At 49.0% G+C, this 19,728-nt stretch overlaps 2 protein-coding genes across 15 annotated transcripts in view; one reads left to right on the top strand and one right to left on the bottom strand.

The window, feature by feature from the left end:
- Positions 1-2,457, top strand: part of PCCA (propionyl-CoA carboxylase subunit alpha) — a 394,194-nt gene extending 391,737 nt beyond the window's left edge. For all 5 annotated transcript variants that reach the window (XM_073894335.1, XM_073894336.1, XM_025874636.2 and 2 more), the window contains one exon: positions 2,123-2,457. In XM_073894335.1, coding sequence (XP_073750436.1) covers positions 2,123-2,191 — 69 coding nt within the window. In that variant the 3' untranslated portion in view covers positions 2,192-2,457. The remainder of the gene's footprint in view (positions 1-2,122) is intronic.
- Positions 2,441-19,728, bottom strand: part of GGACT (gamma-glutamylamine cyclotransferase) — a 49,340-nt gene continuing 32,052 nt past the window's right edge. For 3 of the 10 annotated variants that reach the window (XM_073894340.1, XM_073894339.1, XM_073894341.1), the window contains exons 3-4: positions 15,625-15,676; positions 2,441-4,651 (exon numbers count right to left, since the gene is read on the bottom strand). In XM_073894340.1, the coding sequence (XP_073750441.1) occupies positions 4,105-4,651; positions 15,625-15,674 (597 nt within the window). In that variant the 5' untranslated portion in view covers positions 15,675-15,676 and the 3' untranslated portion in view covers positions 2,441-4,104. The other 7 variants (XM_025874783.2, XM_073894343.1, XM_025874781.2 and 4 more) reach the window with 5 other exon arrangements.

The raw sequence follows: 19,728 nt of genomic DNA, 5'->3' as shown, positions 1-19,728 counted from the left end.
TCAAAGAACAATTGTTCTTCACCTTAATGTCTTTCGAATTAAAGTGTCTTTAATTTTTAATGTTTACATCTGTCTCGGAGGCAGTCATCTGAGACTTAGGTGACATGGCAGGAACTGGTTTTAGAGATTGCAAGAATTAATGTAACTCTTCAACTCTCCACGAAGAGAACAATTCAATTTTAGATCAAGAGGAGCTGAAAGCCCCATGTACACATGTGGGACATAATGATTTAGGGAGGAAAAAAAAAATGGAATTGTATTTGCCCTGAAACTGGTTAAGAGTAAAACTTCTCACATGTATTTTCTCCTTGAGGAAAATAGAAAAGTCCTTTTAATAACAACTTCATTATTCTTCCTGCTTCTGCAAAGATGCCACCCGTAGCAGAGGGAGCCTTTTCTGAAGGACGGTTTGGTTTGGGGGGGTCCACACCCTGGAGCGAGGCAGGGTGGGGCGGGGCAAGGACAGGGCAGAGGCTGCCATGGCCTGCGCCGTGGGAAGCGGAGATCGAGGCCTGGGGACATGGGTGCCCTGGCAGAGGGGCACTGCCGGCCCACACTGTCATTTGCATCAGAGAGACACAGAGGCCCAGTTCCGGGCGGGCCTGGAGCTGGCTAGTCCGGCTGCAAGGGTGTTGGGGAGAGAAGGGCACGATTGGGGAATCCTGCCTCCTACGTCTGATTCTTTTCCTAAAAGTGAACCCCAAATGGTCTTTGTTCTTGTAGAAATTGTTGGTTTTGCTCCGTGGGATTATTTAACATTTCTGCTGCCTTAGTGTCATGAAATGTCCGGGCGTGATGGGAACTTGGCCTCATTTGGAGGGACCCAGAACATCTATATATGTCCGATGCATGCCGAGGGCCCCTGTTGCCGGACTGAGGTACTGACCCAAAAATGAACGCGGCCTTAGCTCCCCGAAGGAGCGTGGAACCCTCGTCTGTCAGTGTGTTCGGGGTCCCTGCGGTCTCATGGTGGCTTCTGCGTCTCATGTCTCCGGAGGCTCAGCCGATCCCTGGCCATCGGCGGCCCAGAGCCGCTTTCAGGGCGTTGATGGGCTCCGGGTCAACCTGTACTTTGGCCTGACCGCTATCAGCTGGAGTCCTTCCTGCCCATCCCATTTCCTGCTGCGCCCCAGGAGTGGCCGGAGCCCCAGCACAGAGGAGCAGGCCCTGGCGAGCCTCGGGGCGGGCAGTTCTTATCTGGAGAGCCATTTTTCCTCTCGGAGAAAATTCACAATGGACGCCGGTCCTCCGTGTCGTCATCACAGCATGCAAGATGCGCCCTCTGCAAACATCGGAGGCCCCAGACCAGAATGGGCAGCCACGCAGGGCCAGTGGCACCCCCCAGGCCTTTGAAATCGTCACTGCATCGGTTCACGGGGTTCTGAGGGCTCCGGGGCCGGACTTCAAGAGAGAAGGACCCTTCTGGCCTTCCAGTTCCTAGCGGAGCCGTGGGGACGCAGGCCAGGGCGCCGAACCCGGTGTCGCGGACGTTCTTCCCGTTTGCCGGGTGCCCAGATGCCCAGGAAGGTCGAGCCCGCCATCTGTCTTCACGCCCAAGCAAGAACCTCCCAACAAGTCAGAAGACTGCCTCTTCTCCACTCTATACGGCCCGCCCATTTTAAAGCAGAATACAAAATCGGGAAAGCAAAACCTGACTAGAGCCGAGATAAATCCACAGACCGTGAGGGTACAGTGGCGCGGGGGCTCAGTGCCTGCTCCACGTCAGGCCACCGAGTCCACACGGCCACACAGCTCCGCAGCACTTCCTTTCCCTTCAGAAGGAAGTTTATGATCTCAGGCTAAGGACTTTCTCCTCTTAATTAGGAGTCTCTTTTCTGATGCTTGTATAATTGTGTGGTGGGTTTGTTTTTGTGTTTGAACACTAAGTATACCAGTAACCCTCAGAGACCTTTCTACCGCCTGAAGCCGCCGAAGAGCTTGGGAGGGCTGGCTGTTGAGGGCTCACGGAGCATCAGTGCGTCTGGCTTCTAGGGTGCCATGTAGCTTCCCCGCCCCGTGAAGAAACGTCTCTTCATTCCCAGACACGGGTGACAAGTCATGGTCTAGTTAGTAATTCTGACTCTCCCTTCTTCTTTTTTTCTTTCTTTTTTTTTAATTCAAGGTGAAATCAGTGCACTGTAAAGCTGGAGACACAGTTGGAGAAGGAGATCTGCTCGTGGAACTGGAATGAAGTATTTATAGCCTTTCAGTCGTCACCCAATTTAATTAGCCATTTGTATTATTATTCTTTCACACTCAATTTATTCAAGCATTTTGCAAGAACACCCCTGTGCAGCAGATTTTACATGGTCATATTTATTCCACATATAGTCAAAACCAACAATCTGCCAAAAAATCACCAATGGAAATTTTTATTGATATAAATACTTGTACATATGATTTGTACTTCTGCTGTGAGATTTCCTAGTGTCAAAATTAAATCAATAAAGCTGAGCATTTGTCTAAATATTAGTTTGCCCTTTTTTTGAATGAAGACAATGTACATAAGAGGCTACTGGCTGTGCCAGTAGCCTTGAAACACTAGCGTTCCATTGTGATCCTTTAAAAAACTTTCTGTAAATCCCAGTTCTTCGCCTTCGTCTCATTGAACTATCATTTACCACCTTAATAATCTGTTTCCCTGCTGCTTCCTGGTTGAGGACCTCGTTCCCATTTGCGGCTATTCTGAACTTCCGAAAGCCCGCACAGGGCCGGCCGCCGCTGGGGAGTTTGGAAATCCCTCCTGCGCAGCTCCCACGGGGGAGTGCGGGGCCCATGGACCCCCTCCCCATCCCCCAGGCTTTGCTGGGGCTCTCTCACCCCAGGAGTGGTGGGTGTGGCTGCCACAAGCCCATCAGTTGATACCCATCCTTGCCTTTTTGTGTTTTTGTGAAGCAAGTTTCCAATTAAGAAAATAGGGCTAAAAATACTGATCCTGTTTTTATGCCAGATGCAGTTAGTGATCACAGGCTACCATTAAGTTGAAGAGCGAGGGAGCTCTCCCAGCGGAGAACGAGGTTACTAAGGATCAGCAGCTGCATTTTCAGCTGCTTCTGAAATTCTTGGAATACATTTCATACTTTGCTGGTAAGTAAGCAGAGGCAGAGTCGTGCGCTGATCTGAATCAACGCTGACAGATTATCAGATAGAGGTGGGTAGTAATTGGTATTTCGTGCCTTGCTAAAATTATTTCAAGTGCTGTTTGTATTTGGAAGCTATAAGCTTTCTGGCAGGCCTGAAGAACAAATTACTAATGTGTTGGTTCTTCTCTGAAAGGCCCCCCTGTTCTTTGCTGCTCCCCCAAATGCTGCTCCCTTCGGAGGCAGGGACGGCACCTTGCCACCGGGCCTCGGGCTCAGGTGAGCTTCCATCTGAAATGGGGGTGTTCAGCAGCATCTGCCGGTAAGGAGGTGGCTTGTGATTTTGCTAGATTAGAACGAAAAGAACCTTCTACCAAGTAAGTAAAGCCCCCTCCCCCTCCCCCCCCCAAAAAGCCAACAATAGTACCAACACTTTTAAGTTTGGTTTCCCAAAACATCCAGTTTAATATTATATGATCATCTTTAGTAATAACTTCTTTAATAAGCTTGATCTGGAAACTGTGCATACTAATGTTTTATATGCTCTAAAACTACCCCAAACACAGTGTTTTTCTTGAGGTTCTTTTACTACACTGAGATAACCCAAATCAGTTTAAAAAATTCTTCTTGCTGCTACAATTTAGAATCAATACAGTAGGGTTGCTAAAATCTAGCTGCTACACGAAGTCTACATTTTAAACGTTATCTTCAAAGCAAACAAAAATTATATATATATATATATATATATGACATGAGTTCTTGAAATGTCGTTTAGGGGAATTAAGATCCTGAATTTTCCCTATCTATTCAAGCCCGTGGCGTTCTGGAAGCAGCAAGCAACAAAGCACTGTAGGCTAGACAGACTTCAGGCATAATTTTGTGATCAGTATGTCAAAATATTGGGAAAATCAGCTGCGGCTGAAAAAGAGATTGTTCCTTTTCCCACAGATTGAGTTTTATAAGTATTTGTTTCAAAGGACATTATTACGTGGGCGCACTGAGTGCAGACTGGGCTGAGGGCGTCTCATCGTCGGGGCTCTGTCCCCCAGCCCCCGGCGGAGCAGGGCAGGCCTGGTCCTCGCGCTTGGCATCTGTTCTCCCGCGGATTGTAGCGAAGCCCGTGCTCCCCCTGGAAGTCGTAGTCGTCGAGGTGCGGCAGGCGGACCCACTCGGGCGCGTAGGTGACCGTGCTGTACACGAAGCACCGCAGGGTCCCGTCGGCGGCCGGCGTCTCCTCGGGCGCCCCGCGCGCGCCTTCCCACTCGAGGACGGTGACCTGCAGTGGGGTGCGCTGGTACATGTCCGGGCAGCCCTCAAACTCGTCGAGGAAGCTCAGCATCCGCTCGTCCACGGCGTAGATCTCGCCGAGCACAAGCCGCCCTTGCCCCGGGAGGTTGAGCAGACGTGGGATGTTATGTTCGCCGGCGATCACCAAGGGGTAAGGCTCCAGCGTGCGGCCCCGGCCGCGGAAGGCGGCACAGCCGTTGGTGGGGTCCAGCAGGACCTTGTGGTTGGGCTGGCCTCTCTTCAGGGTCCCGTACACGAACACGCGAGCCATGAGGGCCAGGAAGCTGCGGGGCAGAGAGCAAGCAGACGGTACACACGGTCCGGGCAGAGGCTGCAGGCTTGGTGGGGGTTGGACACTTTGGGAAGGGCCAGCGGGGCTCACGACCGCAGCACAGCCCAGGGCCCACTACTCCGCACCATCCCTGGGGGGCTCGGGGGCTCCGGGAAACACGCCACCCTTTACCGGCTACCGGGCAAAGGCACTCGGGAAAGAACAGATGTGTCCGAAGGAGCCAGCCTGTCTGGGATCAAGCCCTGCAGAACTGCTGTTTCTTAGACCAGTTGGTTTTTAATGTTTTTGAAAGGACTTTAAAAATTACACATAAATAGTTTTTATAGCTAAGTTAGAAATACCAATAAGCAAACATACGTACACACATGTACACACACACACACACACACACACACACACACACGTCTATAAAGTAGTCACAAGAGATCGTTCAGGTTTCAGTACTAAGCTTATATTCTGGTTCTGGCGGCAGGACCCAGCCAACTTGAATGATCACACCTTCCGGTTCCTTTCCAAGGTCCTAGAGGGTAATGAGGTTTCCCTGTGACTCACTCTGACTCAGCGCAGCAACCTTGGCTCTCGTGTGAAGGTAAATCGTTACGGCTCACCTGGGTCTGGCCACAGATGGTTACATAACTGAGAAGAGTCATCTGTGTGAAAGTGACTCAAAACTAATGAAGTTAAGGCGGGCCCCTCTCTCCTCAAGGCCTGGCGCCCGGCCGCCTTCCTTCCCACGCTATGTGCTGGCGGCAGCCAACACCAGCCAGGGGCCCCAGGAGGGCACCGCCCCCTGATGTCAGTCCCGTGGCAAGTGGCCCTTGGAGAAGTCACACTAGGCCCGCAGGACTTCCACTTTTTGGTGTGGGGGTCTGGGCCTCACCCCACCTCTTCAGGGCGTCTGGGGAGGGTGCACGGCCCCCAGAGACCCAGATATCTGCTGACGCCTGCCCACTCCGCTCCTGTCCACGGCCTCAGTCACCAGCCTGCGGAGCGTCAGGAGTTCCACGGGCTTCGGGTAAACTGCAGTGGCAAAGGCTTGGCAGTGGGAGCAGCACCAGGCTGGCCGTGCAGCTGCGCGCTGGGCGCCTTGAGCAAGACAGGGACGTGGTGGGAGCTCTAGTTCTGTGACTCTGGTGACAGGGAAGGACAGACTAGAGCTGTGGGGCGCAAAGGGGAGGCGTGCTGGGCATGAAAGTCTGGAGGTGAATCAAGGAGAAGCTGGAGCGCAGGTAGAGGGATGAGGACCATGTAGGCACCCAGGGCCGCTGCTGGGGGACCAGGGAGGATGGGCAAACGTGGGCACAGAGGGCGCTGAGAGGAGCAACACGGACAGAGGGGTGGGCTGCACACCAGCCCTGGAGACCAGACATTTGGGAGGAGCCTCCTGAGTCCCGGACACTTGCATCCTGGCTGCTAGCACCAGCTGTCCACAGCTCCTCCTAAGGGAACCCTGGGCCCAGCCCTCCCTCACCCTGGTCGCCATCACCACCCTCGCCCAAGGACTGCCCCCAACCCCAAATGGGCCTACTAATCTGCTCCCTGCAGCCTCTCCCCAGGGCAGCGCCCAGAGGGTCTCAGCCGAAAGGCTCCACAGCGCTCCTGCCCGCCGCCTCGGGCCATCCCCAGGGGGCACTCGCCCACCTGGAGGCCCCTTCACAGAGGCCACCTCGGGGCTGGCCCAGAGCGGCACCCCATCCAGCCCTGCATTGCCCTCACTTGCTCTCCACGGTGCCTGTTCTCTAAGTGTCCTCTAAGTGGTCCTGTTCCCTGCCAGAGCCTTAGGAGCTGGAAGGAAACTTGGAAACATCTCGTCCGGCGATGCCCACTCTCAGGTTTGGTGAGGATCTAAGAACGCACAGCCCGGCAACGCCAGTCCAAACTGGAGACCCGCTCCCTCTCAATCACTGGTGCCCTAGCTTTTCTCCTCTTTGATTAAATTTTAAAGTAATATGTGTCCGTGATGTAAAAAGTCAAATAGCTTTACCAGAACAATGAAACTGCCTACCCTTTTCCACTCCCTGGAGGCAACACTTTTAAGCCTTTAAGCTGTGGCATTTGGTATCTGTCTTCATATTGTTGATGACTTGCGCACTGCTACTTCTTGAGGGCGTCCTACCTTACAGGCTCGCATGGTGGTTTAAAGCGCAGACTTTAGAACCCAATTGCCTGGGTTGTGACTTTAGGCAAACCACTTAACCTCTCCGCCTCGGCTGTAAAAGGAAGTCCTAACAGCAAGCTGCTGCGGAGGGCTGGCGAAGCGGCGGCTCGGCGGGTTGCTGCGCACCCACGGCCCCGCTCGTCCTGCCCGGGAGGCCCGCGCTCCCCGCTGGCTGTGCTCGGTCCTGCCACAGGCGCTCCGCCCCGCGCCCCGAACGCACGCCTGCCCTGCCCCGCGGTCCTCCCGTTGACTCCTGTCAGGGTTTCAGGCAGAGCCGTATTCATTTCAGCATCAGAACTATGTAAACACTGTTCTCAGATAAGGCACAGAGTGTACCATCATTAATTTCCTTTCTTGGACAACTTTTCTGTTTTTCTTGGAATTAAAAATTGCTTGCAGCTTTTTCCCCCCTCTGCTCAAGTTGCTCTGACAGTAATTCAGCCTCTCATTTTCCGAAAGTGCTGTAAGCGTCCTTTCAGGCCTGACCACTGTTAAAGAACAAAAACTGAGCTCAGTAAATGTGAAGATCTAATTGCCTTTATGACTCGAGTCATGAATCAGGCAGCATCCCATCTGGCCCACGGGGGGGATGCTCCGAGGAGCTGTACAAAATGGAAGGTTTTTACAGGAAGGCAGGTGGGGCAAGGAAGTTATTAGCAAAAGAAAAGGACTGTTCCAGGCAAGGTCACCTTCCCTCAGGTGGCAGTCTTACTAGGCAGGTCACCTCCTGTACCTCCTGTTCCTCTGGGGGATGGGGAAAGGCCCACGTGACAGATTACCGCATCAGCGCGAAGCAGAAAGTTCCTGATTGACTGGTTCAGACTACGTTTCTAGGAAGCCTGAAAGTACAATTGGGTTAGATAATAAAGTCCTTACTCAGTGACTTGGCCTAAATGCAGCCATTTGGGGCCTCTGTTTTTGTTGTTTTTTTAAGCTTATTTATTTAAGTAACCTCTACACCCAACGTGGGGCTCAAACCCATGACCCCAAGATCAAGAGTTGCATGCTTTTCCGACTGAGCCAGCCAGGCGCCCCTGTGTATCTTTTTACCACCAGGGACTGGGTTCCACTCATGGCATGTCCTGCCATGCCACCCAGGGCTTCCCTGAGCCCGCGCATCCCATGGCCCCTTCTTCCTCAACTCCCTCATTTTGCTGAAGCTAATTCTTTCCCACCCTTAATTAACAGTGTGGCTCAGTGGAGAATTCCAGAAACAGTTTTCTTGAGAGCTTTAAAGGCATTCTTGTTTTCTATTTCCCACGTTCTTGTTGAGAAGTCCAGTGCCATTGGACTCCACCATCCTCTGTTCAGGACTTGAGCTTTCCTCTCTGGAGACTTGTGAGATCTTCCTTTTCCTCTCAGATTCTGAGGTTACAGAGTATTTTGTGTGTGTGTGTGTGTGTGTGTGTGTTTAAGATTTACTTGAGAGCGAGCGAGCGAGAGCACGAGTGGGGGGCTGGGCAGAGGGAGAGGGAGAATCTCAAGCAGACTCTGTGCTGAGTGCAGAGCCCGACGTGGGGCTCCATCCCACAACCCTGAGATCATGACCTGAGCTGAAATCAAGAGTCGGATGCTTAACCAACAGAGCCGCCCAGGCGCCCCACTACTTGTGGGCTTCTTTCATTCACTGTGCTGGGAATTTCTATCTGAAAACCCACCATCTTGGACCATGGGGAGTTTCCTTCTTGTTTCTACCCTCTTGTTCTCTTTCTGGTCTCCTAATACTCAGGTATTGTGTATCCTGGATTAATTTTCCCATTTTCTCTCTCTCCTTTTTCCAGGTTTTTTTCTTTATAGTCTACTTAACTCCCAGTTCTTCTATGAATTTGTGTCTATTTTTGCCATCAAAGTTCTTTTCCAGCTCGAAGCCACCTCTCATCTTTGGGAAGGTATTAATTATCATGGGATTGGGTGGTGGCTTTACGTTTTCATCTTTGCCTGCCTGGCCTTTTTGTTTTGGTGTGTGTTTCTTTAGAGGTTTTCTTCAAACGCTGGTAATCCTTGGCTACTGGCCTTTCATGTTGAGAATCCAGACACCATTTAGGCAGTGAAGGCTCTGCGTGCGAGGGAGAGAGCCTGATGGCTGGCAAACCTCGCGTGGGGGATCAGTAGGTTTGGGCAGTGCAGGCTGCGGGGGGGGGGGGGCGGGCTCCAGATAACAGAATCTACAGCCATGCGGATTTCCTTCGATCTCCATTTTCTGGGTGCCGCCCAACCCCACCCCAGCTGGGACCAGTGTCCCCAGTACCAAGCCTCTCTGGACAGTGTCTCACCTGCTCCCTGCTGGGAAGAAAACAAGAGACTAGGTGTCTGCTCCCTATACAGACTTTCACCCTTTCCTGTTGTTTCTTCCCTGACCCTCCTCTTCATAGGCCCATGGGTCCGGAGTTTCTCTCGCCGTCTGCTGTACGGGTCACTAGTTGCTTGCGGGCTTCGCACCATGCAGGGACTTCCGGTGTCTGGTTTCTCCAGGCTGCTAAGTCATTTTCTCTCTTCCAGAATTTCATTGCCCTCCCTCATCTTCTGTCTTTATGGGTCACTGGAGTGGTATTTAGGGAGAAAGCAGGACCAGAAGAGCCTGTTCCTCTCGAGTCTCCTTCTTGGGGAACCCTCACTGCACCAACCATGCCGCCATTTCACAGGGCCCTCAGCCCCTTCATCTTTCCAGAGGCTCAGTGTGAAATGGGATGGAAGTGGAGCTCTGGGAACCACTTGCTTAGAGGGGCGCTGAGAAGAGTTGACGGCACCAATGACGTGGGTGTGTTTTAGGTTGCCGAGACAGCCGGTAAGGTGGCAGTCATGGGCCCAGAGAGGGCTGGCCATGGCTGGGGGACAGAGGGCGTTATGCTCACAGAGGGGAGTCGTGTTCCCTGAAGCAAGAGCATGAGGGGAGAACAGGAAGCAACCAAAGGAGAGGGAAAGGCCAGCAGGGCACTCAGGGAGCCGCAGGGGAGCCGAGTTTGTCGCCCCAGAATATGCCTCTTTGGCAGAGGATTACTTCAGGCTGATTATTTTTAAGAAACACAGGAGAAGCTCTGTTAGAAGTGACCCTTTTTAGAAGAGTCAATTGCATTTCTAAGGGGTGTCTCCATTTCTGAGGTTATCTTCCTACCTCAGAAATGGAGACACCCCTCTTCCAGCAAGAGGGGGATGGCTCTCCATCTCTAGAAGCTCTATCAGTGCCCAAGGCAAAGACTGAGAGATGCATAACTTTACCCTTGTTCACTGTGCTTCACCCGCAAACCTCCCACACCTGGCTCCCGGGGCCCCAACATCTTTTGTCTTTAGCTGGAGATAGTATCTAAGGGGAGGGTGCGGGCCATTTAGGGAGTTACTCAGTTCCCCTGGGTCTCGCCATGTATGCAGGAGATACACATGTTATAAAATTTTTGTGTTTCTCTCCTGTTAATCTTTTACTACAGGGAGTAATAAGGGTAGAGGGAAAATTATGTTCCTTCCCCACATAAGGAATGAGACATATTCACCCCTCTCCCGTTCGCCATGAAGGTCAAGGGAAATAGACTGGTAAACAGGCAGCCACAAAAAAAAAAAAAAAAAAAAGTGGAGCAGGGACAGTGGGAAAGAGTGTGCTGAAGGTGTGGTGAGGGGGGCCCTGCCTCAGAAGGGACAGATGGGTGGCCACAGGTATGTTCATGCTGAGTTGCCTGGCCTTTCCTTGAAATAGGTGATGTCTCTGCCCAGGATGGGGCGGGTACCACCAGGGCTGAGGAGTTGTAGAATGGAAAGGTTCAGGACAGTCCTACTGGAAAAAGCCTGAGCTTTGGAATAAGAGCTACAAGATGCCAGAGCGGGTTCTCAGCAAAGACAGTGCTGAGCTTTCCTTACTCTGGGGACTCAGCTGCAAGGGAAGAGAAGAAATCCCTCACCCATGAGTGGTCAAGCCGGCCTAGAGGAAGGACAGAAATCGTGGTCAGAACGCTGCAGAGGATGGCGCTCCTTCAGGGGCTGATTGCTCCCAGCGATGACCAGGCATCATCCACCCGGCCCTGTGCCATCTCTGCTTACCAAATCTGCCCCACGCATTAAAGACAGGTGGTGGGGCCCCACTGAGCGGATGTGGAAGCTAACGGGGCAGAGACGAGGCTCCAGGCACAGAACCTGTGGGGGCAGTGCCAGGGACGGGGCCTAGGTCTGCTGGGCTCGTGGTATCCCCAGCGCTCTGCCCGTCAGGCTGACCCCAAGGCCACGGGGAGGTGACCCTGTCAGGGACAGGCCAGGATTCAGGCTCTGCAGTGACAGTGACGGTTTACAAAGGACATACCTCACTATATTCTTTGTCTCCCCCACTTGTTTTCACTGAATTTTTATTTAAAAAAAATTTTTTTTTGAAGATTTTATTTACTTATTTAATTGACAGAGAGAGAGAGACAGCGAGAGAAGGAACACAAGCAGGGGGAGTGGGAGAGGGAGAAGCAGGCTTCCTGCTGAGCAGGGAGCCCGATGCGGGGCTCGATCCCAGGACCCTGGGATCACGACCTGAGCCACCCAGGCGCCCCTTCACTGAATTTTATTTGATAAACCAATTCCTTCTCTTGATCTCTTATTTTCAAATTTTTAAAAATTGTGATAAAATACACAAAATATAAAATTTACCATCCTATTTTTAATTGTACAGTTCAGTAGTGTTAAATACATTCACATTATTGTGCACCCATCACCACCATCCATCTCCAAGACTCCTTCCATCTTACAGAACTGAAACTCTATACCCATTAAATAGTAATTCCCCATTCCCTCTCTCCCCATCCCTGACAAGCCCGTGCTATTTTCTATGAGTTTGACTACTCTAGGTACCTCTTATAAGTGAAATTACATAATGTCTGTGTTTCTGTGGCTAATTTCACGGAGCATAGTGTCCTCGAGGTTTATCCATGCTGCAGCACATGTCAGAATTTCTTTCCTACTTAAGGCTGAATAATTCTCCATCATACGCATACACCACATTTTATTCATCCACCCACCAACAGACATCTGGGTTGCTTCCACTTCTTGGCTGTTGTGAATAATGCTGCCATGAACATGGGATTGCTAGATCATACAGTTATTCTATGTTTAATTTTCTGAAGAACCTCCGTTCTGTTTTCCATTAGCAGCTGTACCATTTTTACATTCCCACCAGCAGTGCACAAGGGTTCCAGTTTCTCCACATCTTTGTCAGCACTTGTTGTTTTCTGTTTTGTTTTGCCTTATTTTTGATAGTGGCCAACCTAACTGGTGTGAGGCAGTATCTCACTATGGTTTTGATGTGCATTTCCATGATTGGTGACGTTCAGCATCTTTTCATCTGGTTATTGGCCACTCGTATATCTTCCTTGGAGGAATGTCTATTCAGGTTTTTCAATATTGCGTTTTAGTTCTCTATATCTTCTGGATATTAACCTCTTACCAGATGCATGATTTACAAATATGTTCTCTCACTCCATAGGTTATGTTTTCATTCTGTTGGTTGTGTCCTTTGATGCACAGTTTTGAATTTTGGTGTTGTCCAATGTATTTTTACTTCTGTTTCCCATGTTTTGGTGTCATATCCAAGAAATCACTGCCAAATCCAATGTCATGAAACTTTTGCCCTATGTTTTCTCAAGTTTTATAGCGTTAGCTCTTATATTTAGGTCATTGATCCATTTTGAGTTAATTTTTGTATGCGGTGTAAAGGAAGGGTCCAACTTTATTCTTTTGCATATGGATATCTGGTTTTCCAATTGTTGTAAAGACTATCCTTTCCCCATTGGTCTTGGCACCCTTGTCAAAGATCATTTAACTATATATGCAATGACTGATTTCTAGACTCTCTATTGTCTTTCATTGGTCTCCATATGTGTGTGTCTTTATGTCAGTACCACACTGTTTCTGATTGCTGTAGCTATGTGGTAAGTGTTTTGAAATCAGGAAGTAGGAGACCTCCAACTTTGTTATTTTTCAAGATTACCTTGCTTATTTGGGGTCCCTGGATATTTCTTATGAATTTTAGGATGGATTTTTCTATTTCTGCAAAAATGCAACTTTGGGAATTTTCATAAGAGTTGAATTAAACCTGTAGATCACTTTGGGTAGTATTAGCATCCTAACAATAGTCTTCTAATCCATGAACATGAGATATCTTTCCATTTATTGTCTTTAATTTCTTTAAGCAATGTGTTGTAGTTTTCAGCGTATACGTCTTTCACCTCCTTGGTTAAGTTTATTCCTAAGTATTTTATTCTTTTTGATGTTACTGTAAGAGGAATTAGTTTTTATATTTTCTTTTCAGATTTTTCAATGCTAATATATAGAAATGCAACTGATTTTTGTGCACTGATTTTTGTATCCTTCAACTTTGCTGAATTTATTAATTCTCACAGTTTTCTTGTGGAAATCTTACAGCTTTCTACATATAAGATAATGTGAACAGAGATAATTTTACTTCTTCCTTTCCAATTTGGATATCTCATTACTTTTACTTGTCTGATTGTTTCAGGTAGGACTTCTAATAAATACTATGTTGAGTAGAAGTGGTAAAATTACAAGCATCCTTATCTTGTTTCTGGTCTTAGAGGAAAAACTTTGTCTTTCATCTCTGAGTATGAGGTTAGTTTGGGGCTTTTTATATACGGCCTTTATTATATTGAGGTAGTTTCCTTCTATTCCTAGTTTAAGTGTTTTTACCACAAACTTGCGTTGAATTTCGTCCAACTTTTTTTCCTTCATTCTATTAATGTTTATTACATTGATTTTCTTATGTTGAACCACCCTTGCATTCCTGAGATAAACTCCAGTTGGTCGTGGTATATAATCCTTTTAATGTGTTGCTGAATTTTGTTTGCTAATATTTTGTTTAGAATTTTTGCATCAGTCCTCAGGGATATTAATCTGTGGTTTTGGTAACTGAGAATGCTGCTCTCATTGAATGAGTTTGGAAGTGTTCCCTCCTCTTCAATTTTTGGGAAGATTTGGTAGATTTCACCAGTGAAGCCATCTGGTTCTGGTCTTTGTTTTTAAAGTGTGCAAGTTGGGGGAGAGGGAGAGAATCTCAAGCATAACCCATGACCCATGAGATCATGACCTGAGCTGAAACCGAGAGTCAGATGCTTTAACCTACTGAGCCACCCAGGCACCCCATGTTAAGAGGTTTTGATTACTAATTCAATCTCTTTTCTGGTTATTTGTTGTTCCAATTTTCTATTTCTTCACAGTTCACCTTGGTAGGGTGTGTTTCCAGGGATGATCCATTTCATCTAGGTTTCCAATTTGTTGGCACACAACTGTTGTAATTCTTTTTATTTCTACTAAATGGGCTGTAATGTCCCCTCTTTCATTTCTGACTTAAGTTATTTGTATCTTTCTTCTTAGTAAATTGAAAAGTTTGTCAGTTTTGTTGATTTTCTCTATTGTTCTTCTGTTCTCTATTTTATCTCTGCTCCAATCTTTCTTTATTTTTTCCTTCCTTTTGCAAAGTGTAGTTTTTCTTCTGTTCTTTGTCTGACATGTTCATCCCATCTCCAGGGGCGGCTATGAAGGTCACAGCCAACAGGACATGTGAAAAAGTCTACTACATGGGCCAGATCCTCTCAGAACCCCAGCCGGGGCTAATTAAGAACATGCCTGTGATTTAGGTTGGGAGAGGGTGGCACTGCCATCCCGAGGCTCATACATTACCGTGTTTCAGCCATGTTAGTCTTCGATAAAATGCAAGAGTTTCGTTTAGGAACAGCCATAGGTGAGCCACTTGGGTTTTTTCAGAGGAAACTGAAGAGCGACCTTTACAAGTGGCTCTAACTCCGCTTTAATGTAAAGTACATCCCCCAGGTAGGCCTCTTCTAGGACACTGATGGCTGACCAGGCCCGCCCTGTGGGCCCAGATAGCAGTTGGGGCTCAGCCCTTGCAGGGAACATCGTCAGGCAGGGCAGCCTCAGTGTTCTATTGACGGACATGTAAGAATGCAGCGCATGGTAAGAGTAAAGAAATGTACAGGGACAGGCCTGACTCGATCCCCATCTCTACCAACTTGGCAACTGTGGGTCTTTAAGAAAGTCGTTTTAAAACTGGGTTCATTCTCTCTCTACTGACTACCGATTGTGTGCATGGCCTTAGCACCCAATGAATGTTTTTTCCTAGGTTCTCCAGCCCACCTCCTTCATCAAGATCTTCTAAAAATATCTACTAGCTTATATTCCTCTCAATGAAGCCTCTTAAAAAATTAAAAAAAAAAAAAAGAATATTCCACATAATAAACAGCAGAGGGAATCAAGCCATATCAATTACTGGTTGGGCCTTAATAATTTTTCAGAGCCAAGAATACCCAGGAAGGTGCTGTTACATAGAAATGATCCTGGTTAGTGGCGCCTGGGCGGCTCAGTTGGTTAAGCGGCTGCCTTCGGCTCAGGTCATGATCCCAGGGTCCTGGGATCGAGTCCTGCATCAGGCTCCCTGCTCGGCAGAGAGCCTGCTTCTCCTTCTCCCTCTGTCTGCCGCTCTGCCTACTTGTGCTCTCTATTTCTGTTAAATAAATAAAAATCTTAAAAAAAAAAAAAAAGAAATGATCCTGGTTAGACCACAGGTTAACTTCAACTCTGTGGAAAATCAGTCCAGTAGCTTTCTTCTGCAGAAGATAATTTCTTCTCATGAAAGAAAACCGAACAATAAAATTAAACTTCTTTTCTAGGAACTAATGTAGCCTGCTAGAATGACAAATTATAATAGCCTACATTTCATCTATTGAATTGTATCCTTTACTACTTATGTAAGGAAAAAAAAAAGAATTAACATTTTGCATTTCTGGCTCCTTTCATAAGAAAAACATCATTACCTTTCTGATTGTGTTTGGAACAAATACAGATCCTTCAGGAAGAAACTCATCCCTGTGGGGATTGAGAAAGGATCAGAGTTAAGCACTGAAACAAGCAATTAATTCCCATTAGAGGATTAAGGCACTTACGTTCACTTTGAATGAGAAAAACAAATTGTGAATAAAATCATGTATAACCAAGAGGTTACTTGTCAGAGTTAATAAATTAGAGAACTGAAGGGCAAACCGAATGCACAGGAGAAGCTGAGCACCACGAGAAGCACAGGTGGGTGCACTGGTGGGGTTTTGTGTTCATGGGATAAGATCTGCCCTTCTCTTTAAATGCCACAGACTAGGTCCCTGTCCTCTGATGCTGTCCTTCCTCTAACGAATGCAGTCTAAGGAGAAGTCTAAAAGTGTTTTCTACCCTGTTATGTCACCGTCCCTACCACACATGGATTTCCCTACAAAATCAACGAGAGAGACGCATGGGATACTACCATTCAACGTGGCCTATTTCACTTTCAGGTCTTAGAGCCGACTCTGAGTGACCCCGAGCACCATCTGCCAAGGGCATTATCAATGTGTCCAGGACTGAGCAGGGGGCCACTGCTGTGCTAGGGTGTCAGCACCTTCCACTTGAGAATCGACGAGCCCAAAAACTGAACCCCTGTCCCAAACCCAACTGGCTGGGAGTAGTGTGGACAGCCGGGGGTCAGCCGGGAGGTGGGACAGGCTCAGAGAATCTCAAAATGTGGCTACTTCAGCACTGTCAGTATTTAAGAAAACAAAACCACTCCTGGACGTGTCCCCCGGCCTGCACTGCTGGAGATGCCTGTCCCTCGCTCAGCACTTCTCAGTCTTCAGACAGCCTGTCTGTGGTTTCATATTTCATTGCTGAAGCAGAAATTAAAAGTGATTACGAGTCATTTCCATAGTTGTTGAACTTCTCCCGCTTAATTCTTTTTCTTAGCCACCTGGTGGTAAGAGTGTAAAAGGCAGGGTTCAGTTGAAGCGTTTATTATGCTAGTTTACTAATTGCAACTATTGTGTCTGCCGAGGCCACATTCCGAAACACGCATACCAGGTGAACCAAACAAGCACTCTTCTTCGACTTACTGCAAAGGGACTTAAATGGACACCGGCTTCTAACATGAGAACAGTCTTTAAATAAAGGAGCCTCCATAGAATATTCATCCCGCATGGATTAAAATGTAATGATGGGGGGAAATGTTAGGAAATCTGCAAATCACTTCAGACTGTCTTCTTTGAAGCCAACAAGTTTGCTGCACACTGTGAAATTAAGAGTGTGAGGAAAGACGGGTGAAGGGACGGGCTTCGGGGGGCTCGAGCCTGAGCCTGTGCGGGGCTGGCTCTGGCCCTGGGCACCGCGGCTCCCTGCGCCTGTCTGGCCCGCGCCGCCCTGTCCCCACCGAGGGTCTGCTCCTGCCAAGCCGGCCGCCAGGACCTAGTGAGGACTCGTGTGCAGGGAAGGCACAGCCACGCGGAGCACGCCTAGCTGGAGAGGGGGTTTCTTATTTTATAGAACAGTCCTGCATCTCAGTCAAGTGGCTCCTTCTCCCCTCCCTGTTGTAACATTATTTTCCCTTGAGAAAACGCCCGGGTGTCTGATATAGTCACACATTAATTCTTCAGAAGTTTCTCAGAACTGTAGGAAACAGGTGAAAAAACAAAGTGCCTTGAACTCCGCGCCGGCGTGGGGCCTGGAGCACGGAGCGCTGGAAGGTCACGTCACTCTCCGCTCCGAGGGGCTGGTGGGCGGCGCGCTGGGGACGCTTTGATGCTGTCATTCTCCTGCTTGCCGGTCGCTTTACAGCAACGACAGGGGCTTCCTGCCCGGCCGACCCCTCGCCAACCCCACTGACTACCCCGGAAACGATTCTGGCAAAACACCTTTCTGACATTAACCAAGCAGCGGTGCCTTTGAAATCAAGAAGTGAGGGTCTCCACTCCGCTGTCCCCTCCCTCTCTGACCCCTCATGGGTCCGTGTGACAAACGGGCGCTTTATGGTCCCTGATGCCACACTGGGTCCTCTGAATGCTGCCTCGGCAACCATCCCGGGGCTGTCCACTCTTTGGCTCTGCCAGACATTTTCTGAAGAGATTTTTTAATGCCATACCACTTTTTTTCTTTAAATTTTTTATTGTTATGTTAATCACCATACATTACATCATTAGTTTTTGATGTAGTGTTCCATGATTCATTGTTTGCGTATAACACCCAGTGCTCCATTCAGTAATTGCCATACCACTTTTAAGGCAATTATTTTGCCATCCTTAAAACAAAGTGACCAACGAGGGAGATAGGACCGTCCCCTCCCACCCCCAAGCCCACTCTAAACATCTGGAGAGAACAGCTGTAAAATCCCCACACAGTGAGTCAGGCCAAGGACTCTAGGGAGGCCGGACGGCGAGCGGGCGGTGCTGTTGGTCCCCCAGGCTCCGGGCAGGTGGCGAGCGCTCAGGGGAGGCCCGGCCCCCACAGCCAGAGAGGAGCGTGCGCTGCCGCAGGTGGTGGGGAGCGCACTCGTGCCACCAGCACTGCTGATGCCCAGGAAGAAGGTGCTGAGAGTTACCACCACAAAGGGCCCACCTGTGGCTCCGAGGGGGAGACTAGGTAATGCTGGCCACTACGAGTTGAGAGCATGGACTCCGTGCCTGGCCCCATGCTAAAGGCTCCACTGACATTCTCAAGTTGATACTCAAGGGGACATCTCCCTACTCTCTAGGTTCTCCCCATTTTACAGATGGGGAAACAGAGTGACTTACACAGGAGCCCAGTTACAGCTGACAGAGCCAATGTATTTACCTTCACACCCTCCTGCCCTACGAAAGCGCTCACCCAGCTCTGGGAGGAAGGCCCTCCTCTCGTGGCTCCCTGCACAACAGGAACACCTCCCTGCCCTTGGAGGCCCGGGCAGCCAGTGGCTCAGGCCACTGCTCCACATCAGGCTCCATTTATGTCCTCACCCAGAAGGCACCCCCAGGTGTTTACTGAGCAACAAGTACACATCACTGCAACCTGCCAGGCGTGCACCACGGAATCGGTGCTCAGAAGCTGCCACCATCCTGGAATTCTCAACAATTTATCTTCAACCTTGTGTTAAGTGAAGTCTGATGGGACACTAGCTCCATGCAGCACCACTGGAACACAGCATTCTCGATGTGCCAGGAGCACAGAACCCCAGGGTGCCACGATGCATGGGATTCAGCGAGACTCAGAGTGAGGACAAGGTAACATGTGATGTCTATGACTGGCTCAGCCGGAGAAGCCAAACTCCATTCCAAGCAGAACTTTGCTGGAATGCAGGAGGGTGGTATATACATTTTTCGGAATGACCCACCCATATACCTAATGGGTGAATTTTCTTGTGTATAAAATTTTATCTCAAAGAAAACTGATCTAAAGAAAAAGATTGAGATCATAGAAGGAACACAATTTGCTGGCCTCTTGGTCTATAATTACTATCACCGGATTATATTCTTATCTGAGTTCGACATGCTTCATAATCCCCAACCAACAGCAAAACCTTCCCATCTCTTATTTAGGATTTGTGGTGGCCTCCCTTAAACTTAGTCACTTTCTGGAACCCAACATGCAGTGAAACAAGGCCAACAGACTTCTCGGGGTCTGTCTCTGGGCTTGTGGCAGGTGAAGCAGCCCGAGGAGGTAGGGCCGAGGGTGCAGTGAGCTCTGAGGCATGGCTCCCGGGATTCAGACTCGGGGCTCACAGCTATCATGACCTACCTGGGGCCCATCCACACTGCTGCTGACCAAGCAGAGGTTTCCCACACTTGGCTACTAAGAAATACAGCAAATGATTTGCCATTTAGAATACGTTTGCAAGCCTGCTAGAGAAGAGTGCAGCTCTTAACCGACATGCTGGCAGTTGCTCAAATATGTTCATTCTGCCTGGCACAAGGTCAAGGAGAAAGAGCCAAGGATCTGTGCCGTGTCCCAACCTGACGTCCATCCTCAGGACATGGCGAAAGGGCCAAGGGGTCTGGTTTGAAGCAGGTAAGTCCCACCTACCTTGTCTGCCCCCAAAGGTCTTTGTTTTCCTTCAGCGACAACTCACGCCAAAAGCAATGGAGGGCAAGGGA

The sequence above is a fragment of the Callorhinus ursinus genome, unplaced genomic scaffold (assembly GCF_003265705.2).
Source record: "Callorhinus ursinus isolate GAN/ISIS: 27379988/994484 unplaced genomic scaffold, GSC_fseal_2.0 scaffold7, whole genome shotgun sequence".
Taxonomy (NCBI): Eukaryota; Metazoa; Chordata; class Mammalia; order Carnivora; family Otariidae; genus Callorhinus; species Callorhinus ursinus.
Note: the sequence above shows the minus strand (reverse complement) of the source record. Positions and strands in the feature narration are given on the sequence as shown.